The sequence below is a fragment of the Coptis chinensis genome, chromosome 8 (assembly GCF_015680905.1).
Source record: "Coptis chinensis isolate HL-2020 chromosome 8, ASM1568090v1, whole genome shotgun sequence".
Taxonomy (NCBI): domain Eukaryota; kingdom Viridiplantae; phylum Streptophyta; class Magnoliopsida; order Ranunculales; family Ranunculaceae; genus Coptis; species Coptis chinensis.
In genome coordinates this window covers 77,276,574-77,300,927 of record NC_141463.1, presented here as the reverse complement: position 1 = coordinate 77,300,927, position 24,354 = coordinate 77,276,574, and the positions used below count along the sequence as shown (strand labels likewise).

The window sequence follows — 24,354 nt, the reverse complement described above, 5'->3', positions numbered from 1 at the left end:
ATTATTTGATCCTCCTCATTTATGGCCTCGTTGGATCGATTTGTGTAGTGAGACATCCAACTCGATGGAATGATTCAACTAACCAATGCCTCTATGGACAATAAAGGGAAATTTGGACATGATCTCTAGACATGGACCTTCTTCATATCGCGCGTTTAGAGAAATTGGAGGTTAAGTAGCTAGGTCATAGGATGGCATGTGGGTCAAGCCTCACTATAATCCCGTAATCAGCTGAAAACAAGGCCCAGCCAGATCCTCACAAAATTCGGAGGTTTTAACTCTATTCAATGCACCTAAAAACTAGGGATAAGGATCCAGATCCAGAGATTCTCTAAGTTTTCGGGTGGTTACATATTGAAGAGAGAGAGAGAAGAAATAAAAACAACTACATTGAAATCTCTATACTCCATAGACTTTTCGAGACTTGATCCCTGGGGTATAAGGAACTAAAATAAGGTAGCCAGTGTCCGAACTAAAAGTGGTTCGATTTCCTCAACATCTCAAAACAAACCAATTCATCGTTTTACTTTGATATTACGTGCATAATTTTATTACAGGTGGTGATATTGAAACCAATCGGTTTCTCAAGAGTGTTTTGGTAGATATGTAACTTACAGTTTTTGCCCTGACAAGTAGCAGCTAAGAAGTGCACATCAAATCAGTGTTATTGTTTTTGCAATTTGTATTGTGAGCCATAACAACAAATGGAGTATGAAAACATATTTATTTCATGAAGAAGCCACTAAACATATGTTATGGTTACATATTTATGGTATTTGTGGGATTACTTCAGTATTCTGTTTAGGTCATTGCCTAAACCGACGGTTTCACTTTCTAGAATGTCTCAACAATTGTTCGAGTTCTTCAACTAAAGACAGTTCTATGCAAAAGGGGGAGCGAGCAATATTCTTATCTTTATTTCTGTCATCCAAGCTGTAATATGCATAGTTTGCATAATTACAGCTTGAAAGGGAGTGTTGAAGTATGTACATTATCCCACGTTTCTTTAAGTGTGGATACGTATTTAGTAGTTGTTGTTTTGAGTACCTTGACACCCAAGTAAGTCAAGTATAAATATATGCACTAAGGTGTAGAGAAAAACACTCTCTAACCCTATTATTCTAGCCTCGACACTTCTCCATTCTTGGTTTTCCTATTACAACAATGTCACAACTCTCATAGCATCACCACTGATAGATACATTAGGGCCGGCTCTAAATTTCATTAGGCCCTATGCAAGTTCTCTAAAAGTTGCCCTATTTGTTAGTAGAACGGGCTTTTGCAATGGATATTTGTTGGGTATTAAGCATTATAGTGGACTTTTTTAGGTAGAATGGGGTCTCTATTTTCATTTATATTTGGGGGTCCTATGCAGATGCTTAGGCAACATTGGCCCAAGGCTAGCCTTGGGATACAAAAAGTTGCATAGGAACCAATTTCTTTAAACATGACCTCTATCTGAATTCTAAAATGCTCCTAGCTTTTCTAGTTTTCTAAATGAGCTAGCTTTGGATCCACCGATAAATTTCTTACACCGATCAATCAACATCCACAAACCTCTAATACCAATCAATTTCCAAATCCATTTTTTTTATTTACCTGACCGACCTGTTTGGGAGATCTCTTGAGCTAGCTAGGGGGATAAATTATATATGTATCTGCCTGAATCCAAAATAAGATTCTCCAAAAATTGCCAAAACCTATCGAAAATCTTTTTTCAAAAAAAAAAAAAAAAAAACAACAACAACTCCACTCAATTTCTCAAATCTCTTTAGTAACCCGACCCCTAGAAGGTTCTAGAAAAAACAAAAAAAAAACAAAACAAAACAAACAAGTATACAAACAAACAAACAAACAAACAAACAAGCAACAACTTATGCAAGAAGGAGTTCAAGTTAGGGGCGAAGACCATGCAATGCATTGTAGACATTTCTTAGGCCTCAAGTATCAGCATGACGACCGTGTTGAAGACATTTTATGTGATGTGTTTTAGTAGGCTAGGGCACAAGTGAAGAAAGAGACTACTGTTAATTTCTTCACGGACCTGAGTGAAGGTAGATCAACTCTTCGACCATAAGATGTCCTGATGTACAATTGGTCTGATAACAAACATGCATATGTTGATATTACTGGAGTTAGTTTTTTTTTTTTTTTTTTTTTCCAAATAGTAGGGATGGAAAATGGTGCCTTTGAAGCAGAGCAACAATGGACTAGTGGAATTAAAAAAAAAAAAAAAACAATACACCAGTGGCAAAAGTAAATGTGGAGAAGTATGATGAGACTTGTGGGGACATCTAACACTGCTTTGTTCCACTCGCGTTTGCCACTTTTGGTTTTGAAAAAATGGCTGTTTTGTACCATGAACTTTGCTGGTTTTATCACTTTGGGCCAAGAACTTTTTTTTTTAGCAAATTGGGCCATGACCTTTGCAAAATCTATCACGTTAGGCCACCGGTGTGTTTCCGTTACTTCAAATGCTGATGTGTACTAACGGATGCAAATGTGGCTTAACAGAAGCTTATATGGCGCTGCTGTAATCAACACCTAGAAACAGCTGATGTGGCATGATGATGTCATAATGTCGTCATCGTAAAATCAAATTTTGAATTTTGAAATTGACCAAAATAGAAAGTTGGAAACAGTCAAAGTACAAAGATTTCATAGATTTTGAGTGTTTTGAAAAAGGCTAGAACTATTAGGGTTCGAATTGAGGACATGGATCAAGCCAATGAAGTGAATTGTAGGTTGTTAGGTTATAAAGCGGATGGATGATATTGAACACCATGTGTTCCACACCGCACATTATGTTAAGGATGGGACCAAGAATCTGAAGACAGCAAAGCATCACCAGAGGAGTAGCAGGAAGTGGATGTGCATTGGTTTGATTTTGCTCCTCATCCTTATCCTTGTCGTCATCATCCTGATTGCTCTACTAGTTTCAGTAAATCCTAAGTTGGTTGAGAGTAGTCACCCATGAAAGAAAGTGGTAGATCGCCACCTTACAGATTCAAGCTTCCTTCATCAAAGCACCAAAGATTGCCAACTTCACTTTGTTTAGGAGTCCAATTAACAATCGAGGACATTATTCCATAGTCCTTTGCCAGGACCGAGCGCCTAATTAACCTAACTAAGACCATGCCAACAATCTTTCATGAGTCCTTAGCACAAGATAAATCGGTTAAAAAAGGATTTGGGGTTTCTTGTATGTGTCTGCTTTGGATTAGGATAGGCGGATGGGACCATGGTTTGCAACTTTGCACAAGATAAATCGGTGACTGACTTCAATCAATGTGAAGGTTGGTATAGAATAGGATAGAATACTAATCAAAGTTGGTGAGGAAGATGAATAGTGAATTTTTTGGGCTTGGGCCGAAATCAATATGTGGGCTTGAGTGTTTTATGTTAGAGATTTCTATGAAATTTCGGTGAAACTTATGTGAAATTTTGGTTTGGTGAAATTTCTGTGAAACTTATGTGAAATTTCGGGTTAGAAACATTTTGAAATTTTGATGCCACGTCATCGGTGATTAGGTGTGCACTTCAACGGTGACACATAAGCATTTGGTCGGACACATATACATCCGGCATGCCACATAAGCATGTGAAGTAACGGAATGGTAACGGTGGTGACGATCGATAAAAAAGAAAAGTCATGGCCCAATTTGCTCAAAAAAAAAGTTCTTGGCCCAAATTGATAAAACCAGCAAAGTTCATGGTACAAAACGGCCATTTTTTCTTTGGTTTTTGGGTATCTAAATACTTCTTCATCGTCCATATGCAACCAAGTGGTCAATAGTAAAAGTGGGTCTTGACCAAACAATAGTAGTCCAGGGGTGAGTGCACAAATATGGTGTCAATGAAGGGGCAACGTCCAAACCCCCCCCCCAAAGAGGGGGTGAAATTAACCGGGATCCTTTTCTTTTGTTTCAAGAAACCTAGAAAAATCATTTTTATTCAAATTTCGAACCACAAAGAGAGAAAAACAATTCACGAACCTTAACCCCCATAAAAATAGTGATGGACGTAATTAAGACACAACAAATCTCATCGAAGCCAATAGAGAAAGTAATAATCCACCCACTTGTTCTCCTTAGCGTTGTGGATCATTACAACCGTGTTGCAAGAGATACTCGGAAACGAGTAATTGGTGTTCTTCTCGGCAGCTCTTTTAAAGGAACTGTTGACGTCAGCAACTGTTATGCCGGTATCTCTCTCTCTCACTTTAACAATTTAAATTAATTATTAATAATAATTAGGGTTTTGCAATTATATTTAATTATATTAAACAATGTTGCCGTCTGTCCAGTTCCCTTTGAAGAGGAGGATAAAGATCCAAGCATCTGGTTTCTTGATCATAACTTTCATGAATCGATGTTTTCAATGGCCAAGAGAATAAATGGTATAATGTACACTTTTATTTGGGTTATATGCTATCTTTGTTTTATTATCTTAATAATAATAATAATGTGTTTTATGTCTTTCAGCCAAGGAGCATATACTAGGTTGGTACAGCACGGGTCCGAAATTGAAGGAGAATGACTTGAGTATTCACAGATTATTCCATGAGTAAGATATTGAAACTGAAAGTTTGATTACAACCATCTTAACATAAAAGCTTTTGCTGAAAAATGTGACGAAAGTTTCCGTTAATGAAGAGTGATGAACAGCTTTACCAGCCTTTGAACTCTGTTCTCTTTGAGACCTTCCATTTACATTCAGGGTTAAGTCCTATTTAATCCATTATTCGTTGTCCTTATACCAGACTGTACCAACTGGTCATAAGTGTCTGTGTCCTAGCTCTCTTGATAATCATCAATTTAAGCCCATTTGAAGTGCTAGTGTTATTACTTATCTCGTGCAACAAGTTCCAATTGTTTCTTTCTTTCCCTGCAACCCAAACAATAACGGCTAGAAATTGTCATCTTCATTGTTTTGGTCTATAACTGATACTTTCGTTTATAAATTCAATCTTTACAAAGTTGGATTTCCATCAGTCTATTGATCTATTTTTCATATGATTTCTAATGATGCAGCTATGTTCCGAATCCTGTTTTGGTCATTATTGATGTGCAGCCAAAAGAGCTAGGGATACCCACCAAAGCTTACTACTCTGTTGAAGAAGTCAAAGAGGTTAGACTTTTGAGTTTTTTATTTTTTTTTATATGGAAGTAACTCCAACATTTCCTATATCATATTGTTATTATCTTCTCTGAAATAAGGAGACTTAGGAACACCAAGAGACTGGGAAAATTTAAAAATAGAAGAAAACTCAACTTTGCTATTTAAGAAGGAAGTTAGTTTTTATTGCCGAATGTGTTGGGAGCTGAACTAATATATTGCTGATGGTTACAGAATGCTACTCAGAAGAGTCAGAAGGTCTTTGTGCATGTACCTTCAGAAATTGCTGCACATGAAGTTGAGGAAATTGGTATGTTGTGAGATGAAAGTTCATTCTTTCATCAATTTCCTTACTTTTTATTTTCTGCATGAGTTATAAATTAGTAGATGCAAGGGAAATTGGACCCTTTTTCTTTCTCTTGATTTCACTTGGTTCCCTATTCTTGACACTGGTTTTATTTTCTAAACCCTCTTTAATAGGAGTGGAGCACTTGCTGAGGGATGTGAAGGACACAACCATTAGCACTCTTGCCACAGAGGTTGGCCAATTCTTATCCCGTGGCTCCTTGTTTAACAGATAGAAGGCGGAGATTTGGCTTTATGTATTTTCAACATTTCCATTTTCACAATAGGTTACAGGGAAACTTGCAGCTTTAAAGGGTCTAGATGCACGACTTCGAGAAATACGTGGTTATATTGATCTTGTTGTTGATGGAAAGCTCCCAGTAAATCACGAGATTCTTTGCCATTTACAGGCATGTTTTACAACCCTTTTCCTCTGAAATTTGTTTCTTAGAGTGATTTCTGTAGAATCTGAATCTTGTGTGACATAAAGCTGATCTACCCTTAGTTTGAGAAGATATAAGCAGAATATGTTCTGGGAAAATTTCTCTATTGGTTTGAAAAACAAAGAGAAGAATTGATGTTAATACTTGTTTATTCCAACATCCCTTGTGTGCTTACACTTATGGTGAAACAACAGGCTACCGCATGCTGCAAAAGAAATAGTACTATGATACTGTTAAAAATATAGGACTTTTTCTGATTTTTGTAGTGGGAACATCCAACAAACTGTTGCTCCTTTGGTGATGTGTGAGATGCAATGCTTATCTCCTCATCTTTGAGGTGAGAAGATTTACCTCTTCTTTCTTAGAGAAACACACGATCTCTGTCTGTCATCATGCAATGTAACACCTTGAAGAAAAATTTGTATAGGTCTAGACTGTTGTTTTCAGTAAATGAAGACATGAAAATAGGATTGGATAATGTGTGCACTGTACAGTGGCCAACTGAGACGCCAACTTGAGTGACTCAGACAACTCTTGTCTTGTGCCTTATCTCGAGGCACAGTTAGGGGATAGACCATTAATCACTTGGGATTTGAAGTAATGTGATATTTTGTTCTTTTTATTATTTCAAATATTCTCTACCAAGACTACCAATGAAGATTTTTGTGGCAAAAGGTCCACTTACTTTTTATACTTGTGCTCGAAAACCCTTATTGAGAATTTTTAGTTTTAAGATTCTTGTTTTGTGCTATTAAAAGTAGCCTAGATTTAGAGTTTGTTCAAAATTTAATTCCATCTCGTTGGTACTTTGTTGCTAATGCTTAAACTGAATGGGTATGATGCTAGACTCTAGACTCTAGGTATTGTTATTCCTCTCTATTAACCGCCTGTTAATGTTTCTTATGGCTTACTGCTTCAGTTTCTTTCTGCATTTTATAGCTGGTAATCTAATAAAATATATGTTTTGCAGGACGTGTTTAATCTACTTCCGAATCTGAATGTTGCTGAATTAATCAAGTCCTTTTCTGGTAAAAGAAACCCATGGCATAAAGATCTTTTGTTGTTGCAAAGTTGCAATATCTGCAGTTGACTGTCTGGTCTCTTATTATTCTTAACCACTTTTTTGTGCAGTAAAAACGAATGATATGATGTTGGTTATTTATCTCTCATCCCTCATCCGGAGTGTCATAGCTCTTCACAATCTGATCAACAACAAGGTGATGTACCCCTTGATAGTAATTGATGCCTTTTGCGTTGTCCTATACTTATTTCCTTCAGTATATAGCTACATATAGTACTGGACTACTGGAGAACTGATTAATCAGTCCTTTCTCTTAACTATCTATTGCTAACTTGTAACGTTTGTTGACATGAGTTTTTCGCATAAAGAGAAAACATTGCATAAAAAGAAAACTGGTCTTAATCTTTAATGAAAAATCGCATCTGACTCTGCATTCTAGGAGTTGCAGTTTCTTAGATCAATAGTCGTCCTAGAATACCTTCCCTTCATCTATATCGCTTATTAAACTGAAGCTATGTCTGATAAATCATTAGTGACATGGTGGAAGTACTTTCCCGTCCTCTATATTATGTTTCCTTGTTCCTGAATGTGGCATGCCCCAGCTTGTGTAATGATGTTTCACTTTTATGGGCACACTGCTAGATCTAGAACATGACATGACTATCAATCCCCTTATTAGCAGTCCCCCTATTATCGGATGTTCTTACAAGTTGGTGTTTGATTTCAGATGCTCAACAAAGAACATGAGAGAGCTGAAGACTCGAAGCCTGCTGCTATACCAATTGCAGCACAGAGCTAGAACTGATGCGGACTTTGATGGTTTCAACCTTGCAGAGATTATTTTTTCTTATCTTTTTTCCGTTTGGCTATTAAGAATTTTGTATGCTGAGATTGCTACAAGTGAAAGGAGATACTGTAACGTGATATTTCCATTGATATCTGCATTTCATCAACTTAATTTGTTTCACGAAATTGTCCTTATTTAGTTATTACGTATAGACTAGCACTATCTTTGTCTTTATCTTTCAAGGAAACGACCTGAATGAAGTTTTAAGGCATTTGTTTCTTTCATAGTTAGTAACAGTGAAAGAAAAGAACACTGATTTGAAAGGAGAGAGAAATTATAATATTGTATTTTTAGGCTGCCCAAAATTGTAGTAGGCATTGGGATCGGAAGGCTCTCAATCACTAAGGCGGGGTGCAATGGCTCCCCATTCTCTCAAAAACAGAGGGAGTGGCGGTGGTATTTTTCCTATCTCTATATAACTCTCCATAAATAGATAGTATTATTGAGGAATAATAGAGAGTGCATTCCACTCGAGTTGAAATGGCGTGGTTTGTAAAACCCCAAATGGTGCCACATGAAGAATTTCATACTGCGCCGTTTGAAGTGGCGTAGGATGAGTTTTTTTTTTTTTGTTTGGTTTTCATTCTGCGCTGACCGAAGTGGCGTGAAAAAAATGGGTTTTCACGCCAGTTCAAGTGGTGTAGGATTGTTCAAACCATTGGTTCACCAAAACCTAACCTACTCTCTATCCGTATAACACTGTTATTTGAGGGATAGAGAAAGAGAGTGGGAGACCATTGGACTCAGCCTATGACTAATGCACTGATTTCGTTCTATTTTGTAAGGAAGTTCCGGCAAACTATTTTCTGGCTGCGGTTCTAAAATACCCTTGTCTCGTTTGAGTTGCTCGGTGCAACTCTTGACATTTAAGAACAAAAGGCCCCAACCAAATTCGATAGTAACTTGAATCTGGTTAAAGTGTTAACCACTAATTTGATCTGATTTAATTTCGTCAAATTGTTCTCTACTCTCAAATGCCAGTCGTGAATAAAACGCCGGATATATCGTTACTCAGTAGGTAAGATTTTGAGTTGAACTGTGCTCTTCAGTTTTATTAGAGTAGAATTCTTGTTGATTGATTATATGTATTGCAAAATATTATCTCATGAATTTAGTCAGAGTTCAACTTGTTTTTTCGAGTTTCTTTGCTGAGACAAGCCCAATGTGCCTTCTTTGATTAGATGAGCCTTATACCGGGAAAAGTATAGTAACATGAGTTCTAGCCTGATACTAATATCCCATCAGACGGATTTGAGTTTCTGCTATACAACTTTCTGATCTGTACATGTTTGACGAAATGTTAAAGTGAATTTTAAGAATGCAAATGCTTCACATATATCAGCAGTTTGTCTTGTTTAAAAAAATTAGTCAAAGAAGAAGAATCCATTGATTTTTCTATAAACAGGTGAACAAAGCTATTATAGACGTTTCTATGATTACAATGCTTGTGGAAAACCGCTATTCCACCCCCCTATTACTTGCCAATAATTCCACCCCTCTAGAAAATGTTGTGGAAAACCGCTCCAAGCAATAAAAGACGCCCTTAATTGATTACAATGCTTTTATTCTCTTCAATAAATTGCAAGCAACTTCCTTTGCATCAATCTATACAGACCACTTTACTTATGTATGATGTGAGTTGTACCTTAATCAACGTTTCTATAATGATGCTCTGTTGTATTTTATATTCAGTTTTTTATTTTGTTTCCAGGGTACAACCTAGCAGATGACAAACTCAGTAAACGCAATATGAGCCACGATTATCATCAATAGTCTACCTGCATGTATTACTTTTTTCCCCCCTGATGTTTTCCTGACTGTGTTGCCCTGGGTTAGCAAACATTACAACTTTCGTATCTAAATGCTTTATGTAATAGTCGCAACAAAATGCTTCTCTTGCTAATTATGTGGTGCTTGGAATTCTCTAATTTTGCTCCGTGCACATCCAGGTCTGTTTTCAAGTTTTGCGACACTGCAGTTTCGAACTCTTTCAGATAGGGTTTGTTGATTATTGAAGAGTTTAGAAAATTTAGAAGGACGGAGAAAATGACCGAGTAAACTTGTAAGTTGTGGTGGATTAGGTCACAATCTCGAGCTTCTTTATTTGCATTAGTTACTTGGTGTCAATGGCAGACACGGCCGTAGAGACTTTCTCACAGCCTAAATGGAGAAAAGTAGCTTATGGAGGGATGCAACCTGGGTATGATGACAGCTATACTGATGAGTCATTCCTTGAAGGTATGGTAATGAATGCTAATGTTGTCAAGCGTGACATGTTGAAGGTGATGCAAGACTCTGTGTCCATTTCTCAGTATATATGCATTGTTGTGCTAGTAGTCTGTGTTTGGACGTACACACTAGGGTCTACTATCGGAGAATCTCATCTCCTGCTGCTTGATGTAGTGCTTCTAGGATCTGGCTTTTTAGTACTTCTCCTGACTGCAAAAACACTCTCCCTCTATCTTCTTTACCATTATATCCTCAACATTTCCTACTTTATTGGTGGGTTGTATATTTTGGCCCCCATATATAACACTCTCACAAGGTCGATCAGCTCAGACTCGATATGGGCGTTAACAATTTCTCTTCTCATATTACATCTCTTCTTGCATGACTACTCAGGGTCTACCATTAGACCCCCTGGGGCTCTCAACAATCCAACTTTGACCAGCAACATCTCTTTAAATGCATCTATTGTGGCTTCAGTCTTAATTGCTTCTCGTCTTCCATCAAATCTGCAAGTGTTTGCCATTGTACTCTTTTCCTTGCAGGTCTTCCTCTTTGCCCCACTGGTCACATATTGCATAAAGAAATACTCGTTTAGGCTGCATTTTTGCTTCTCTTTTGGGCTAATGATGGTGACCTTAGCCTTGGTGTTTATGTTGAATCGGATGTTATTTGCACTTTTGCTAGGTCTACTGACTTTTGTCATGGTAGTATGTCCATACTGGCTTATAAAGATTCAAGAATACAAGTTTGAGATTAATGGCCCTTGGGATGAAGCTAAGCTTTGTTTTGATATAAAAGAGTGACGCAGTCGGTAGCAATTATACCCACCACATTGAAAAAGTTTTGGCAGTTGTACATGAAATTCCACACTTGTACATATCTTCTCGTTAAGGAACAGATATTCTCTGATTGTTTGCTGTGTTTTATGAAATCTTCAGTTTCGCCTGAAAAGATATATAATTGAATTTTAGCCTTGTATGAGAATTGCTGGAAGATATTCGAGCTCGTGAGTTTGTTGCAATTGTTGTAAGGTATACATAAAAGCCCCTTGATATTTGCCGAAGTGAATCAATGGTAGTTTGAGAGTCGGTCCTTCCTAATTTTATTTTTCTATTTTTTTCAGAAAACTATGCTTTAAGCAAGAAGATGTGAGCCTACATCTGAGTGTTTTCCTGTTCCGTTTAAAAGCACACTGCAAGTTTAATCTGAGTTATGAATGTGCTTCTCCATTTGAGTAGAAGCTTTGTTCCAAATTCCTGAATAAGAGAGTATGTTGGAGTGGAACTGGTAGGCTTAATAGATCCACCTTGTCTCATGGGCCCGAACCGAACCCGGCCCATTAAACCGTTTTACAATTGACCAACGTCGACTCATCTTCATTCTTCACTGGCAAAACAACTGCACAGTGGCAGTAGTTTAAGCCGTTAACCAACAAGAATCAATTTTTTGAGCAAATATAGTACTCTTGTCCCATACGGAATAAGAAAACGTGACGAAGAGCAATCATTCATTCATTCTAAAACAGTGAAGCATATACTCATATCCTATTATCTTATTCCTTATTACATCCAAGAATATCCACTTCAACTCGTTACAATTCTCTTAAAAGATTCCCCTACAACTCACGCTATCTTATACTTCACCTATAAACTAGCCCAAACACTCTTTCCTTTCTTTTCAACATGCTTTCTATATATCCTTGTACTACTTCTTCCTTGACTCCTAAACTCACTTTAACTACTAGGCTTCATTCAAGAAAACAACTAAAACTAAAACAAACTGGGTTTGTGAAGTGTGTTGGAGTAAAGAGGAGGAGAGGGAGTGGGGTTGTTTTTTTAAGGAAGGATAACAAAATGTCTATAACTGAAGTGAGGGAAGAAGAAGAAGAAGGACCACCTCTTCTGGAAGAAATTGAAGGGAATTCTAAACCTCGGCGTATTGCGCTCTTTGTCGAGCCTTCTCCATTTGCGTCAGTGTTTAACTTTGTTTTATGCTGATGATATGTTTAGTTTTAGCTGTGACTTTGATTGTTTTTGAGCTGTGGTTGACTTTGTTATGAAACTCATTAGTTATGTTCTGTAGATTTATATATATATATGTGTTCAATGGTTTTAGCTAAAACTGAATTCAATTTCTGAGCGGAACTAAAGTTATGAATTCTGCATGAAAATGTTTGTTAGCATTGGCATGATTGGCTTAAGAGAAAAAGTCTCTCTGTATATTAGTTTGGTTAAGCAAAACTTAGCTATTTACTACCCATGCATCTCAAGGCCTTTCTCTTAGCTACTTAAGCTTACTGGAGGTTTCTTGATAAACTGTACTTAGCTTTATAAAGCATAACTGACCTTACCATCTCCATGCGTTTCTCCATTTGCACATATCAGTGACAGAGTTATTCAGAAGCATCTGTCAATTTAGCCATTTCATGGTATTGGTTCTATGGAACTGATACTTCAAAGTATTTTTATCCAGTTGTGGCCTGTCTTGTATGCCTCCTTCCATTGTTTCAGAGCCAGTTACCACTGAATATGACAATGTCAGATTACACACTTTGCTTACATATTTTCCTAAATTCATCTGTGATGTTATTACTTTTCATACGAAAAATGTCACAAGATTTTACAATTTACATATAAGATATGGCCTATGGGCAATCCCGGTGCACAAGGCTCCCCCAGTGCAGGATCTGTGGAGGCATTAATGTACACAGAGATTTCAGATTACACACCTTAAATTTAAATTAATTTCCTGAGAGACATTACCTAAGCATATACAGCAATATGATGATATACATTGTTATTCTCTGTTTTGGCATTAACGTATCACACTTGTTGAAGTCAATGGGTGAGTCAGTTTGTTGCCTGCACTTGCAGTTATCATTTACACAAAACAACGATCAGACATTAGGCCAATCAGTTTTCTACTGTCCAAGTTCGGTCGCATTTAGTGATTCAACTTATGTTACAATCTTGACCATACCAAGCTGTTTAGGAAGATGATGGATTCATGCACAATCGTTTATCTCATATGTTAGTTTGTGAGATCATATTTATATTGATTCATCAGAAATAGGTTTGATGATACTGAGATATGACTGTTATCATTTGATTTTCATTTTGCAGATATGTTTCTGGATATAAAAACCGTTTCCAGAATTTCATCAGATATCTTCGTGAAATGGGAGATGAGGTATGTATAGCTTGGCACCTACTAGAAAACATTCATCATGATTATATGTTGTGGACAGAGAAGAGAAATATAACAATTATGGTATAGTTTCCTTGTCGTATCTCCTTTACTCTATAATAGCCATGAATGGTATCTTACATGGTGGGGAGGCGCGTGTCATTTACATCAACAACATTGTTTGGCACATATAGTCAGCTAACTGCATTCATACAAGTTAATGAATGGACACGACCCATAAAAAAGATTAGCCTGTGAGTCTATATTCTGTAAACCTATTTCCGATGGCCAAGTGCATATAAGCGTATTCAGGCACTTATAGTCAGCAAAGTGCATTCTGTGTTAAATACTTGAATCTTTCAGTGATTCTTTTTGGACGTTTATAAACATACTTCCAGTTGAAATCTGCAAATGAAAAGTTAATCTTATTAGGATTTTAAAAAATAACGAACTGACGACCAACTTTCTGGTGCATGCTGTAGGTCATGGTTGTAACGACCCATGAAGGGGTACCTGAAGAATTTTATGGAGCGAAACTTATTGGTTCACGAAGGTACTTTGATTAGTCACTCAAATCTTATTTATTATCTCCTCTGTTCTGCCTGTATTGTCACATTTTGTTAGTTTTCTAATCACACGAAAAATCATTCGCACAATCACAATGATTTTCTTTTGTTTGGAAGTATCCCAATCATCTTTGTCCAAAATCCCTATCCTTTTCCTTTAGATTTTGTACCGGTACTTCAGCAATGCTGGTTCAGTGGTTCCCCACCTCTCTAGAAATGATGTTCCATAAAAGTACTTAAAGCTGAAACTATATCAATATTTCACAAAAAAATTTATTCCTGATCCAATCAAGAATCCTGTTGAATTTTTCATTCTTTATACATTCGTTATTTTGGATAACCTATTTCACTGGTGCATATGATGTGTACGCAAAGTCAAATAACCAGAAGATGATAAATTAATTTTTCAACCCAACCCGTAGCAAGAAGTCTCTGTTATCCCTGTAACAGGAACAAATAGAAATTTAGTTGAAATTGAGGCAAAGCAGTGCATCCATCAGACCACAAAAGCATGAAATCTAAACCAGAACATCAAATGGGGAAAATGAATAGTTAATTTATATATAATAGCAGGGCATTTAATGGAAGCTTAGCAGAAGTTCAAAAAATGTTTATGCTGTCTGTGTATTGTTAAAATTGATTTTAATATGTTCTGCCTGTGCTTAGGCAAGTTGAGGCTTTCTCGATTGTGCCTAACACCGGAAACTGTGAACCTTTTCATTTGGGTAATCCTCTTATAAACTAGTCGGTTCGGGCCTTAGGAGAGCTCACATCTTGAACCAAAGCATGCCCGTCATGTGCCTCAATGGAGGAACTTCTGTAAACTACCGACATCTCTAAATGCCGTTAATCATGGTCTGAACAGTTTTATATTTCTTTTGTTCTTCTTCTTTGCAGTTTCCCCTGCCCTTGGTATAAAAAGGTTCCTCTATCACTTGCTCTCAGCCCTAGAATAATCTCAGAGGTTGCAAACTTCAAGCCTGATATTATACATGCATCATCACCTGGAATTATGGTAATCGCCTAAATTGTTCGCCCTGTATATTATTTTCTGTCATCCAAAGGAGGTCTTCCTCCCTACTCAGCATGGGTTGCACAATATGTGAATCCCAGTCTAAGCTCTGAGGCGATTCTCCTTTTGGTGAAACCAGTCCTCCTTTTTATGGCTGACAAAATTTTGAACCGTGACGCAGGTATTTGGAGCTCTCTTTATTGCAAAACTATTGTGTGTTCCTATTGTGATGTCATATCATACTCATGTTCCAATGTGAGTTTTTTAAAATTATATTTCCTGTAAAATTCTGGGATATTCACTTCTTTAGCTCAACCTATATTACTATAAAAGAGCCTATCAAAAAAAATATTACTATAAAGGAGTCGAATTGTAACGTCCTCTGCTCATAGGAACATTCTAGCATATTCAAGAAGTCAAATGAAAAACATTTGGACACATGTACTGTAAATTTATACTAAAAGGTTTCCTTAAGAATTAAGTCAAGTGACTTAACAAACATTCATATGAGGCAGACATTAAAATGCTTGACCTGATAGAAGGCTTTATTGGTAATTATTTAAGTTTACTACTTAATAATGTAGGCAACAAAAATGTAGCATACGGGGCACTTTATAGCCATCCTTTTCAAGAAGCATGAAATAGATGTTTCCAGATATGCAACAAAACAGTCATAGCTGCTGGCATCTGACACTATGTAAACCTGGTAAACCTGCTATGCAAATGCTATATAAGTGCATGTGGACTGTGAAGTTTATGTCATAATGATGTGGAGATCGAGCTAGACGAACCCAAGGGTGAACGCAATAGGTGTCCCCATTATTTTGTTTTTGTGGTTTTATGTTATATTGTTTATTTAGTTAGTGTTCCCATGTGGCATGTTTTTTTGTTGTTGTTTTATGTTATTCTATTTATTTAGTTAGTATTGCCACGTGGTTTGTTTTAATTGGTTTTTTGCCCTGCGACCTAGTCCTTAAAGCCCCTCGAGAGATGTCCTCTTAGATCTCTAACAATCCCCATTACATACCGTTCAACATTGTTAGTTTGATTTTTTTCTTGCTAACTTAACTGAACCAAACCATGCAGACCCCATACACTGGTTTTCTTGTTCTAGTGTACTATATGACTCAAAAATGAGAGTTTGTTCGTATTATTTTTCTGTTAATTTGAGATAGTAATAGTGGTATAGTGAAAAAGTCTACAAAGTCTATTACGCAAAACATTTATAAGCTCTCAGCGTTCATTTAATAAACAAATATTGTTTTTTTACACATTTGATTTGATTTATCTTAGAGTGACGAGTCTGATTCTTCAATGGTGACTGCAGATATATTCCAAGGTACACCTTTAGTTGGCTGGTGACACCAATGTGGCTGGTCATAAGTAAGCTTATCCTCACTACATCCTCTTCATGATTAGTGGTAGATAATCCGATGGGTAGACTTCTAACTTTCCTTGATCTCTGAATCAGAGTTTCTTCACAGGGCAGCTGATCTTACACTAGTCCCATCTGCTGCCATTGGGAGGGATTTGGAAGCTGCTCGGGTTACAGCAGGTAGAAACAAGACTTCTATTCCTTACAGAATGTTGTTTATTTATGTTCCCTAGAAGCATGGAAATTTAAATAGGTGTTCCTCTAATTTTCTGTTGTGTTTTGGAAACTAAAAAACATCTTTTCCCGTCACTTAAACTCCAAATTCTGCGCGCGCGCGTGTGTGTGTTGGGGGGGGGGGGGGGGTGCTTCTTAGGAGCTTGATGCGAGATGTATAAACTGTGAGGCATTCCATTCGTGGGAGCACAGAGGCATTACTGGTGATTGCGTAGCCTCTGAGGTTGCGCAGGAGGCGCCGAGGTCATTCATGCCATAAAACCCCCCGCGCACACTAGTGTTGTACACTGTGTGCCAGAAGTCAACAATAAGACAAATGGTCCATATTTAGCTGAGGGTAGACATTGGTGTAGACAATTGAAATTTTTTTCGTTTGGATAAATTATTTAAATAGTTATGCCATCACCAATTTCTTTTGGTTCTTCATCAGAACCTATTTTATTTGTTAGGGGTGGGGGCTTTCGTCACTCCTGTTTCTCTTATCCTTTCATTCCTTTGAGACTTAATTTTACTTCCTTAAGCAGAATTTTCAGGCTGGTCAACAAGTTGAGCTACTCAAGCTCTGCTTGTTTTCAGCTTGCTCAAGCTCGGCTTTTGTTATAAATTTATAGTATAATCCAGGCTGAACCTATTTTAAGGCTCGTTTAAAAAATGACCCAGGCCTGAACATAATGAACTAGACTAAGCTCGGCTAGTCGGCTACAATACCATGCTACAGGGGTAAACTAACTGAATCGGGATCGACTCTTTTTTTGGTTCCTCGAGCTCACTATATGAGCCGAGCTTGAACATACTGAAGCTCGACTCAAGTACCAGTCCTAAGAATACGGATTTGCATTTCATGCCTTAGTAGTATCAGTACATCCTAGTTACTAACATTTTCCTCAAGATCTTCTCGTTCAAAATTGAAGACTCGAAGTACATCTTTATTAAACTTATCAAAACTGCCTAAGGTGTTTGATGTATTGGTAATTGTTTAAGGGGAAATGCTATTTTCTCCTCTCATAATTACAATTATCCTTATCATAAGTTTTACCAAACACCTTAAGTTTAGACGTTGTTGAGCTTTGAAAATCTCTCTGAATATTATTCCAATCTTACACAATCCTTTTTTCTTTTAGGCAATAAGATACGTCTTTGGAATAAAGGTGTGGACTCCGAAAGCTTCCATCCCCGCTTTCGGAGCCAAGAAATGCGACTAAGACTGAGGTATACTTTCTTTGTATTCTAGCTGATTTTCACAAGATAGGACTTTCTCTAAGCCTTTCTTTTTTCCTTTTTTTTTAATGTGTTATTTGTCAAATCAGTGGTGGAGAACCTGAAAAACCGTTGATAATTCATGTTGGACGACTAGGGGTTGAGAAGAGCTTGGATTTCCTTAAAGTGTAAGTTCCTTAATCCTTAGTTTTGAAGTACCAATTTCTTCAACTTAAAGTAGCCTGCATTATTTTGTTATTCTAACATTCAATGGAAATAATAACGTCAGCTGAGCCTTAATTATGAGCTTTAACTTAAACTGTGCCTTACTTGTTAGCTTCCTCATCTTTCTTAGGCAAAAGAGTGGTGATATGGTGGTAAGGTCATTGAATTGAACATCGATTAAGTTTAAGTGTTAGTATCTGTTTATTGAGTGAAAAGGTATTGACCAATCATCTCGGATTCTTACAGCTGGAAGTAGCTGCGCCATATCTTATCAACTAATGAAGTGGTTCAAAGACTCGCATGTTTTAACATCAAACCCATCAGTCTAAATGCATAAAAGGGGACATTTCTCCTGGAGTTTGAACTTCTCCAACACTTTATTTTGAGTATTTGGTTATTGTTATCCTGTTGACCCATTGTAGTTTGCCATCTTCTTGTTCTAAAATGGATTGAACTGAGTGCTAACCTATTTATACATGGTGTTTTATAACAATGCCATCTTCTTGGATATTTGAGGCCTTATGACCTTGTCAGTTGTCACACATTTAGGTATATCATATATGTTAAAGGATTTTTGTATTAGGCTTTTGAAAATTGTATGTTAGGACTTAGGAGTATTGTCTGACACTGACACTACCAAAAAAAAGTAATCTGACACCGAGTTACTGACGTCTGTGTCCCATACTTTTATATCAATCGTTATATTTGTTTGTTAAGCTTTTGCTTGTAGGCTTTAGCTGAATTTTTTTAACAATCTTTGACCCCTGGAACACATAATTATGCAGGGTCATGGACAAGCTTCCTGATGCACGGATTGCTTTTATTGGTGATGGACCGTATAGGTAAGCTACTCTGTCATCTGAGGTCTGTTGTTTGTAACTCTGGACAGAATGGTGCTTCCATGTATTAAAGACTTAAAGTAGATCTCTTAAGTTTCAGTCACCCAACCATACCTTTGTTAAGATGAGGTGCGTTTTATTACTGAAAACTGTCCTGTTACACACCATAAACCTGTTTTTTTTATGAAGGTAAAACCGATTGGCTGAAAAGATACAGTATGTTCAATAGGCTCTTTTGGTGATAAGTAAGTGCAGCTTTAATGCCACTTGTGTTCATTAAGCACTTTTATTTGCAGGGAGGAGCTAGAAAATATATTTTCCGGCATGCCTGCGATATTTACAGGGATGTTACAAGGGGAGGAGCTCTCTCAGGCATATGCTAGTGGAGATGTCTTTGTGATGCCATCAGAATCAGAGACTCTTGGGCTTGTTGTCCTGGAAGCCATGTCTTCAGGGGTTCCTGTTGTAGCGGTTCGTGCTGGAGGGATCCCAGATATAATTTCTGATGATCAAGAGGGCAAGACAGGATTCCTTTATAATCCCGGGGATATTGATGACTGTTTAAGCAAATTGGTACCTCTTTTGGCTAATCAAGAACTGAGAGAAATCATGGGAAAAGCTGCACGAGAGGACATGGAGCAGTACGATTGGCGGGCGGCCACCCGCAAGATAAGGAACGAGCAATACAATGCTGCCATTTGGTTCTGGAGGAAAAAGAGAGCAGAGCTACTAGGACCTATACAAAGGTTCTTTAGATTTATTTTCAATTCACCAGAAGTTAAGTACGGGTGATCAATCATATAACGTATTGGGTTATCTTGTATAGGATATGATGTGTCATCAGCTTCAAATGTTCTTGCAATTATCTGGAATTGGTGTGGTGGCTCCACTAGGGTTGTGTAGATGATTGATTGTTTATAAACGTTTCATTCATTGTAAATTATGGATCCATAAATTCCAGTTGTTGTATCATGTATGTATGAAGATGTATCGTTGATACGTTTAGATGGGAAAATTTGACTGGTTAACACACTTTTAGTACTTTTGAAGACTGTTTGTATGCGAGATCACAAGCTAGGAGTAGTGTACGTAGTTTAAAACATCTCAAACTCCGTTGTCAGTTGGCAATGCAGAGCGCTCACTTGGGTTCGATCCCCTTGTTGACTTTCCCGTTAAATATTTGTCCCTCTGCACCATAATCATGGTTGAAATGACATTTTCAGGAACTTCCAAGTGTACAGTGTAAAGGATGTTTTTCTTGGGTCTCCATGAACACTGACGATATGACGGAAAGTTGTACTAATGCTCGCGTTTGCATATCTGTTCAAGTGTAAGGTACTTGGGCTAGAGATCCTCCATTGTCAGTTCTACTTAGTGTCCTGCATGCTTCATGAGAACATATCGACTCAACTTGAATCATGAGACATAATTTCTCAATTCAGATCAACACAAGCATACTGGAACTTGTAAACTCGAAAATGAAAAATAATTAGAATTTCTCCTGTTGGTACAGGAGTTTAAAAGTAGATTAATTCTCTTTCGAGATAGGTACAACAGAAAAGAACAGTTGTGATTATAGACGAAAATACAGATCTTCACCTTAGTCCATAGAAATTGATTATTAGCGTAATGAAGAATTCTGTAATATAGAAAATCGACGTTCTACGGAGTACGGAGCAGTCTCAGTTGTGTGATTTAGTTAAGAATTACAATTAGCATACAATATTCAATTAATACAAATTTAAGTCGCAACTCTGAAATTTGGATCCTGTAACAGCTGATCCTAATTCATCTGTGATCTCACTTCTTAATTTCTAATCATAAGATGTCTCAAAGATTATTACGGCTTATCCCACGTGTCAAAGATTCTTAATTTCTAATCATAAGAAAAAAAACAGAAATGAAAACTAAAAGTGCATTTCATAGACAGACGAAAAAACATCACTGCTTTTTAACTTCCACCCCCCCAAAATGACCAACAAAAGTTCAACCTTCAAAGCTGTACAACTGCACCAGCAGTAGTAGCTACCGTTTTTTGCCTCACTCATGTAACAAATTAAAAATCTTCCAACCAACAAACTTCAGTTTCAGTTACAAACACACTTCACACCGATACATACTGCATGAATTCCGTATCGGATTCAAGTGCATACAACGTATCGGGTGCTAAACAAACTTCTAAATCAACACTCCCACCTCCTTCTCTTCCTGGAAATGCCGATATTTTACCATCAAACTTATTTGCCTTCCCACTTCGTATCGCCAAAGGTCGACCCCACCCAAAATCATTATCGTACATTGGAAATCTCGGTGAACTTCCCATTGTAATCATTGCGCCATCAAAGTTTCCTAAGGGAAAACACCGTGGATTTTTCTCGAAATCCTCAACACCACAACGTACTTTCGCATCATCATGAGCAATCACATTACGATGTAATAAATCTGCTGACCAGTGCAAATCACGTGACAATAATTCACCTGATGAAGCAACAGTTGGAATGCTTTGTATCGCATTACCGAAATATAACGGATCAATACGAGGTTCGATCCTGTGACGACAGTTTACTGCCATTCTGAATGTTGTAGGCTTTGATGGTACAAGTTTCCTGGCACGCGTAACGGACCGCCATAATTGAGCTGAGAGTGCTTGAAATGACGAAATCTGGACTACTGGATCGGTCTTTTCAACTTCAGATTCATGTGTCATTGACACAGCATTTTTCAACCAGTTGTCAAAAACAGATGTTATCTTACCGTTTTTGTTCTGTTTAATAAGCCATTCATCGTTACTTTGTTTGCCGAAGAGTTCAATAGCAATATCAGAATGTTTCTTTGGAATAGAATTTGCTCTGGATTTCAATTTGAGAATTGATTCTCTACTGAAATGAAATATTCTCTCTTTCAACGGCGCATTCATGTCGAAAGTCACCTTTGGAGGTCCAGCTGGAAATTTAAGTACAGCAAGAGAATCTTTCACGAAATTTCTCGTGAAATCGGGCTGTTTGGAAATTTTCTCCGCGCCTCGGCAAATTTCTGCAAATGAATTAAAGAAATTCCAAAACGAGGTTCCGTCTGTAACCGAATGGTTAATGGTACATCCGATGAAAATTCCATCGGCTAATTCCGTTACCTGCACAGCTAATAACGGCTTAAAATGGCCGTTATAGCTGACCATTCCGTCAAAAGTGAAAAACTCTTTGACGGAATCAGGCACATGAGTTGGAGAAAGAATGTCGCGGATAGCGACATGGCTGGCATTGGCGTGGACAAATTCTACTCCAGCGTCATTACAAGTGATGTAGACATAGCCTTCCGAGTCAGTAATGAGACGACCAGCGAGGGGAGGGAAGTGTGCGAGAGTTTGAGATAAAGCATGCTTGAGAAGAGAGATAAGAGAATCAATGGGGTAAGGTGGTTTAGTGAGTAAAACACCCTTTTGAATGTAGTGACAAGAGAGCATTGGGAGATCAGAGACAGAAAATTTGAGAGTTTGAAGTGAAGATCTGCTGTCTGGAGTGACAGTGCATCTTGAAATGATAGTTAGAGAAGATAAACAAGGCATTTTTGCTTTCTTCAGCTTTTTCTCTTGCTGGCTCGGTTTGTTTTCGAGTGAGAAGAGAAAGAGTACTAGGGGGTGTTATATAGATGGTTGGGTTCATGCATTTGAAATTGGTTGTTAATTGTTTTGGCCTTCCGGGTATTGTTGCCTTGCTGGTAAGTTTTTTGACCATTTTATCAAGAAAATATCATGTAGTCCCGACTGCGGTCAAGGCAAGCTGTATACAAAATTACAAGTGTCAAAGTAAGTTTAGTGAATAAATACAAAGAAAACTTTTCTTTTGGTAAACTTATAGTCACAAATTCATAATTCGGCATCAATTGGGTAAAGAAGAAATCGTTAATTCGTATAAATACGTTAAAAAAATCTGAAAAACCATAAATAATTAAAACATAAAATAGTATGCAATGTGTGATTGTGTATCATGTTAGGGTTAGTTTGAGCATATAACAAATTCCAAATTTACAAATATATATGTAAAGTCTTGTTATATCTTAAAATATCCTCTATATAATTGCAATTTAGAAAATAAAATATTAAAAAAATTAATGGAAAGCACATTATAAAAACAAAATAGAAAAAAAATCGTTAAAAATCGGTAAACATCGAGAATTAGGAGATTTTTACCGTTTTTATTGTTTATTCGTTTTAAAATTCGGTAACCTATCAATTCGGAGATTTTTTACGTTTTTTTGAAAAAATTGGAGATTTTTGTGACTATGGATTGGATAAGGGCTTTCGGAAAAATGTCAATTTTTTTTTGGATGGCAATTTTTTTTTTTAGATAGATAGCCAATATCTTATCCGAATTCGGAAATTCCAAAAAAACAAAAAAAAAATTTTAAAATTTCAAAATCAGCAAAATTCGAAAAGAAATTGGAAATTTTAATCATATAATCGGATTCTCTTTTAGGGCAACCATTTTTATCCAGTTAATACATTCATTTAGGTGATTTAGCAATTATTTTGAGCTTGTTAATGTATTATTTGCGTAAACAACTTAGACTATTTAACATGTTCATTCAACAAGCCCTTTTAACATGTTAATGCATTAACGAGAGAGAGAGAGAGAGAGAGAGAGAGAGAGAGAGTTGTCTAGCGATTTTATTTGATTTGTAACCTATTTGTGGTTTTGATTTAGTAATTATATATGAGATTGACGACAATGTATGTTAAAAATTCAGAAAATAATCAGAAATCAGATCGAATAGAATAGAATCGGATTTTGAAAACATATCCCATTCCGATCCAATTATTTTCAGAAAAATTAGATTTTCAAGTGGCACCCATAAACAAAATAGAAGAAGAGTAATTGTCCCATAAAATTCAATACATACATAAATTGGTATATGATGTGCACAATATCATATATTATATTTGGTTAATCAATTTGTGATTCGATCATATATTTTGTTTTCCATATTAGTTTTGTTTTATTTTCATTGATATGTTTCCTTCTTAGGATTCTTCTCTTCAATATTGTAATCATCTATGAAATTGCACAGCTATTATCCTTCTCAATATATATTATCCTTAATTACTGTAATAATTTATCCATATATATTATCTTACTATCCTTCTCGATGTACACAACTATTTCACGGCAGTCAGAAACGGCTAGTTTTTATGAAATTGCATATTTATACACAACTATTTCATACAACTCTCTCATCATTTGCTCACAATTCTCACAAAATTTCTATCTACTCCAACTACAATAATCACTACTCCAACTACAACAATGGATCCAAATGAACAAACAACCACATCAAAAAGAAAGAAATCTACTACAAGGTCCGTAACTTTGTCAATTAAAGAAGACGAGGCTCTTTGCAAGGCGTGAATATATGTTAATGAAGATCTACTTATTGGTGTGGGGCAACGGGTCACACATTATTGGAAGAGAATATATGAGAATTTTCGAGAGAGAGTTGACGAAAACAATAAGAGAACCAAAGATTCAGTGTCCGCTCGATTTGGACACATCTATCGAGCTTACAACCAGTGAGCAGAAATTATCTCCACTTCGGAGAAGACCGCAAGAAGTGGTACAACGATCCAAGATTGGCTGGGCGATGCAAAATCAACATATGTGTTGGCTCATAACTTATACTTTCAATTTGAGCATTATTGGGGTCCTCCACTCCTCCTTAAAGAA

At 36.8% G+C, this 24,354-nt stretch overlaps 4 protein-coding genes across 5 annotated transcripts; 3 read left to right on the top strand and 1 right to left on the bottom strand.

The window, feature by feature from the left end:
- The first annotated feature begins 3,824 nt into the window (after nucleotides 1-3,824).
- On the top strand, nucleotides 3,825-7,899 carry LOC147483170 (26S proteasome non-ATPase regulatory subunit 7 homolog A-like). Its single transcript, XM_086581011.1, has 10 exons — nucleotides 3,825-4,204; nucleotides 4,307-4,399; nucleotides 4,485-4,566; nucleotides 5,034-5,130; nucleotides 5,353-5,428; nucleotides 5,599-5,657; nucleotides 5,751-5,873; nucleotides 6,877-6,934; nucleotides 7,038-7,123; nucleotides 7,655-7,899. The coding sequence occupies exons 1-10, from the start codon at nucleotides 4,018-4,020 to the stop codon at nucleotides 7,724-7,726; spliced, it is 933 nt and encodes a 310-aa protein (XP_086437137.1). The 5' UTR covers nucleotides 3,825-4,017; the 3' UTR covers nucleotides 7,727-7,899.
- Nucleotides 7,900-9,900: 2,001 nt separating this feature from the next.
- Nucleotides 9,901-11,024, top strand: SETH1 (phosphatidylinositolglycan synthase family protein). Its single transcript, XM_086581012.1, has one exon. It carries the CDS (start codon nucleotides 9,901-9,903, stop codon nucleotides 10,804-10,806), a length of 906 nt encoding a protein of 301 aa, XP_086437138.1. The 3' UTR covers nucleotides 10,807-11,024.
- SQD2 (sulfoquinovosyldiacylglycerol 2) lies at nucleotides 9,964-19,669 on the top strand. Of its 2 annotated transcripts, none has more exons than XM_086581010.1 (11): nucleotides 9,964-10,012; nucleotides 13,126-13,192; nucleotides 13,672-13,742; nucleotides 14,653-14,770; nucleotides 14,949-15,022; nucleotides 16,095-16,150; nucleotides 16,239-16,322; nucleotides 17,498-17,585; nucleotides 17,684-17,761; nucleotides 18,584-18,640; nucleotides 18,934-19,669. In XM_086581010.1, the coding sequence occupies exons 2-11, from the start codon at nucleotides 13,181-13,183 to the stop codon at nucleotides 19,427-19,429; spliced, it is 1,134 nt and encodes a 377-aa protein (XP_086437136.1). In that variant the 5' UTR covers nucleotides 9,964-10,012; nucleotides 13,126-13,180; the 3' UTR covers nucleotides 19,430-19,669. The 2 variants fall into 2 exon arrangements, with proteins under 2 accessions (XP_086437136.1, XP_086437135.1); XM_086581009.1 differs by lacking the exon at nucleotides 9,964-10,012 and adding an exon at nucleotides 11,389-11,972.
- Nucleotides 19,670-20,492: 823 nt separating this feature from the next.
- Nucleotides 20,493-22,326, bottom strand: LOC147483167 (putative acetyltransferase At3g50280). The gene has a single exon (XM_086581008.1). The coding sequence runs from the start codon at nucleotides 22,197-22,199 to the stop codon at nucleotides 20,742-20,744; it is 1,458 nt and encodes a 485-aa protein (XP_086437134.1). The 5' UTR covers nucleotides 22,200-22,326; the 3' UTR covers nucleotides 20,493-20,741.
- Between the last annotated feature and the right edge of the window lie 2,028 nt (nucleotides 22,327-24,354).